At 35.9% G+C, this 3,889-nt stretch overlaps 1 protein-coding gene across 1 annotated transcript in view; it reads right to left on the minus strand.

The window, feature by feature from the left end:
• The window catches only part of hcrtr2 (hypocretin (orexin) receptor 2), a 27,620-nt gene that overhangs the window by 7,875 nt on the left and 15,856 nt on the right, over window positions 1-3,889 (minus strand). Inside the window, exon 2 of the mRNA XM_014017290.1 lies at window positions 1,047-1,225. Within this exon, the coding sequence (XP_013872744.1) occupies window positions 1,047-1,225 (179 nt within the window). The remainder of the gene's footprint in view (window positions 1-1,046; window positions 1,226-3,889) is intronic.

Consider the following 3,889-nt stretch of genomic DNA (forward strand, 5'->3'; position numbering starts at 1 on the left):
TGTTTTGAACTTTTAAAATATTGCACTGTAAAAACAGAAGCTGCACTTCATATTAGTGACAAACTTTGGTGGTTTTTGACGAGCTACTTTAATTTTTGCCTTCTACTTTTCATTTAAAATAGGTTTCCATTCTCGGCAGATTTCTAAGCTTCTTCTTCTACATATTAAAAAAGCTGTTAAACATCTGAGTGGCGTACTACCGCTACTAGTGGTGAGAAAGTGTATTGCACCTTCTTCAAAATCAATGCGGTCCCGTGGCCCTCTGCGGCCCAAAGTTAAAAACTGTTGTTCTTTTGAGGCCCTCAAGGTGGCACACGCGGCCTAATTGTGGGCCGCGGCCCATGGGTTAAGAATCTCTGCATCTGCACTCTTCCCACAAACTCACTCATTTTTTTCCATTACATGTTTTACCGTCTCTCTTTGTCCTCCCTCCTACACCTATGTGCATWTCAGTAGTGAGGTATGATGCCCATTGAGAAACACTTCAGCACGCTGCAGATGTTGGGAAYCAATCCCTCAATCGTCCAGCTGGTAGACCACCTCCACTGGACCAAAGGAGATGAAAAKAATTGTTGCCTGTCGACTAAAGAGTGTATAGATTTGTCTGAATGGCGGTGGTTTTTAAAGAAAATGAAAGAAGCTGACGGCAAAAATGCAACAAAAAGACATGTAACATACTTGAGCTGACATAAATTCTAATTATTTTGACACAAACTCAAAATGCGATATTATTTACATAATATGTGACTTGTTGCTTTTACAGAAATTACAGATTAGTGAAAACGCTGCACACATCTGAGCTGAAGTTCTCTTATGTTGTGAACTGCATCAACAAMAGTTTATAAAAGCAGCCAGTATGAAGGCATGAGCATAAAAAGACTTTCTGTAGGTCAATGCAAGCATAGAGACGTTTAAAGTGGCCAATAAGAGAAACACAGACCTCGGCTGAGTTTCATCCACCTTTTTTACCTGAACTGTTATTGATCTCTTCAATTCCCCCCCCCACCTCCACCAGTTTGAAAAGACAACTCAATAAAAGCTGTTACCTGGAGGTAAGGGACAACTTTGCAAAGAGTGTTCCCAAAGAACCACGTCTCTGTGATGTCGACCACAAGGCTGGCGGGCAGGCAGATGATGGTGACCATCACATCCGCGAAAGAAAGGTTCACAATGAAGTAGTTGGTCACGGTGCGCATGTGTCGATTCTTCCACACTGCGAAGCAAACTGAGAGGGAGAGATGTTCTGTCAGAAGGCAGTCCAAAGGCTCAAAATTTTATGTGAACGACTGACAAGTGAAGCACGCTGTCAATCACGGGGATGGAATTAACATTTCATTGCATTCCTGTTWACACACTTGTTTAAGCTGCAAAATATTCATTCACAAAAAAATCTATCCGGATTTAATTATTTAAACTATCTATATCAAATACTATGCATTTTCATAGAAAAAAAGGAGGACAGGCAGAACTTTTGCTAAATTTTTGAACTTTTAAACCACTCCTAACCACGCTGCMAAAGAATCATCCTTTCTTGTAATCTTTTAAAGCGATGCTGATCAATAGCTGCCCATGTTTTTTTTTTTTCAGGCTTTCTGCTCAAAACCACTTAAAGAGATTGCCTTCTTCTTGGAAGCAAAGTCTCAAAAATGAGAAACGGTGTAAGTCTTTTGCATGGAAATGTAAAACAATTTTAAAGCCACATTTTAATTAGAAAAAAAATCTAGATAACTCCTATTTTGCTTCATAAATAAAAAATTACAAATGTGGAATTTTAAAGTGTACCAAGTGTAAGATTATAAAATTAACATTTTATCACACAGGCTCTGATTTTTTCTAATTAACAAAAAAAAGGTAAATATTGTTTAATTTGCAGTGTTTAATTGCTGCTTTTAATAGTCACTGCTTCCAGCTACTTTGAATCAAAACTGTGCTTCAATTAAAAACCTGAGCTTGACCCACAAGGTCAAAATGTCATTAATGGTTTTAAATTTAATTTTAGATTTAGTTTATTCCCCTTCAGCTGCAGTAGTTTTTGAAGTAAACAAATGTGAGCTTTCATGCACCATGCTGAGTTTGTGCCAGCAGGAATTTTTCAAGCTTTTCGCAACAAAACCAAATAAATAAATAAATAAATAAATAAATAAATAAGTAAAACTGAGCCTTTTCAAATTACCCTCCATGACCTTGAAATATATACAGCAGGTGAGCACTGTGTGGTCTGAGGAACAAAGAAAAAAAAAAGAAAGAAAGAAATGTTTGACAGATGGAGCCAAAGTTTCATCTATATTCTATATTACTGGCATCCAGGGCATTAGAGGACCGTGTGTGTGCAGATCATGTTTGACAGTCTGTGACAAGGACAGCAAAAGGTGTCAGCTGAAACTAAGTTATTTTCAACTTTGATGGAATCCACCTGCACTTGCTGGTCAAACATTTTCTTTTTAATAAAAGGAGACATATCCTGCTTGTACATCCTTCTTGTTCACATTTGAATTATTCAGTTTGGGTCTATATGAAGTGGAAATGCAATGCTTTGGTCTGAATTCCTCCTTATTGTAACTCCACAATCCCCCCTTTCACCTATAGTCTGAGGTGTCTCAGATCAACTCATTTTGAGGCTGTCTCTTTAAATCCAAATGAGGGGCTTCACCTTCCAGCTTCTTTAAAAAATAAAAAAGATGTCTTGGCAGTACACTTTTAGAGACTCCAAGTACACACACAAAAAATGCTTTTACAGGCTAAAAATGTAGATTTTACCTGACATGTCCCCTTTAAACATATCAAACAATTCTTGTTCAGATAAAAGAAACCATCTATTTCTTGTGGTTCTCTTGAACAAAACCACTATTTTATTCACAAACATATTTATAAGGACTGAATGCATCAGAACATTTTTTAAGAGGAAACAATTCTTAAATTCATCTGACTGTAAACAAGAGGTGCTTGATATTAAAGCAGCAATAAAAAGAAAACAAATCAGTGACATTTCATCATATAATGTTAAGGATAATAACCATCTGTCAACTTTTATAGAAAAAAATATGCTACATACCATATTTAAAAAGAAGTTCCAGTAAAGTGGACAACACTTACGTTGATTCCTGAAGTTGGGGTCGTTGTGATTCAGTGCTCTTATTACTGAATGACAAGGAACACTTCAGTGGATTGTGACTAGACTACTTGCAAAATTTAAAAAGATCAACTTGTATTTTTGGGCAAACATGATTAAGGCTGCAATTGTGYGCCTGCATTTTCCGACTTAGATTAAAACCTAAAATCACTCAAAAAAGAAAAAAAAGGTCTTAGCTAATCAAAACATTTGTTTCAAAAAACGTCTGATCTGTTTTATATTAACAGTTACTCGAAATTAGAATGTATATCTTGTTTTTGTTCTAGTAAGCAAAGCTTCTGCATGAATAAAACCCTTTCAGAAAATTTGTACCATCTTAAAAAACATCTATAAAAGAATGAAAGCAAATAAATCTATTGATGAAAGGCTGTTCGTAGTTCCATGTTTGCAATGCACTTCTCAAATTGTTTAAAAAGAAAATTAAATCTTAGAACCCATAGTTAGACTCTACAACAGGGCCTACAAAATTCATAAAAAAAACTTCCTGGTTGGACTCATCACTGTACAGTTCTTTCATTGTCTGATGCCATGACTTTTCAGAATTATGTTTTGTATRGTGGTATTAATTTATATTTTCAGATCTTCCAAGGTGCCAATTATGGAACTCTCTGTGCATTGCTGCCCAAATCAAATTCTGGAAGTGGTCATTCAACTAGATCTGTTACAAAAGGACAACTGATATTACCGGGTACCAACTTTTAAAAATTGTTACGGCCAGAGATCTTTCTTCTATGTTTATACTAAAGCATGGAATGACAT

The sequence above is a fragment of the Austrofundulus limnaeus genome, unplaced genomic scaffold, assembly GCF_001266775.1.
Source record: "Austrofundulus limnaeus strain Quisiro unplaced genomic scaffold, Austrofundulus_limnaeus-1.0 Scaffold0, whole genome shotgun sequence".
NCBI classification, from domain to species: Eukaryota; Metazoa; Chordata; class Actinopteri; order Cyprinodontiformes; family Rivulidae; genus Austrofundulus; species Austrofundulus limnaeus.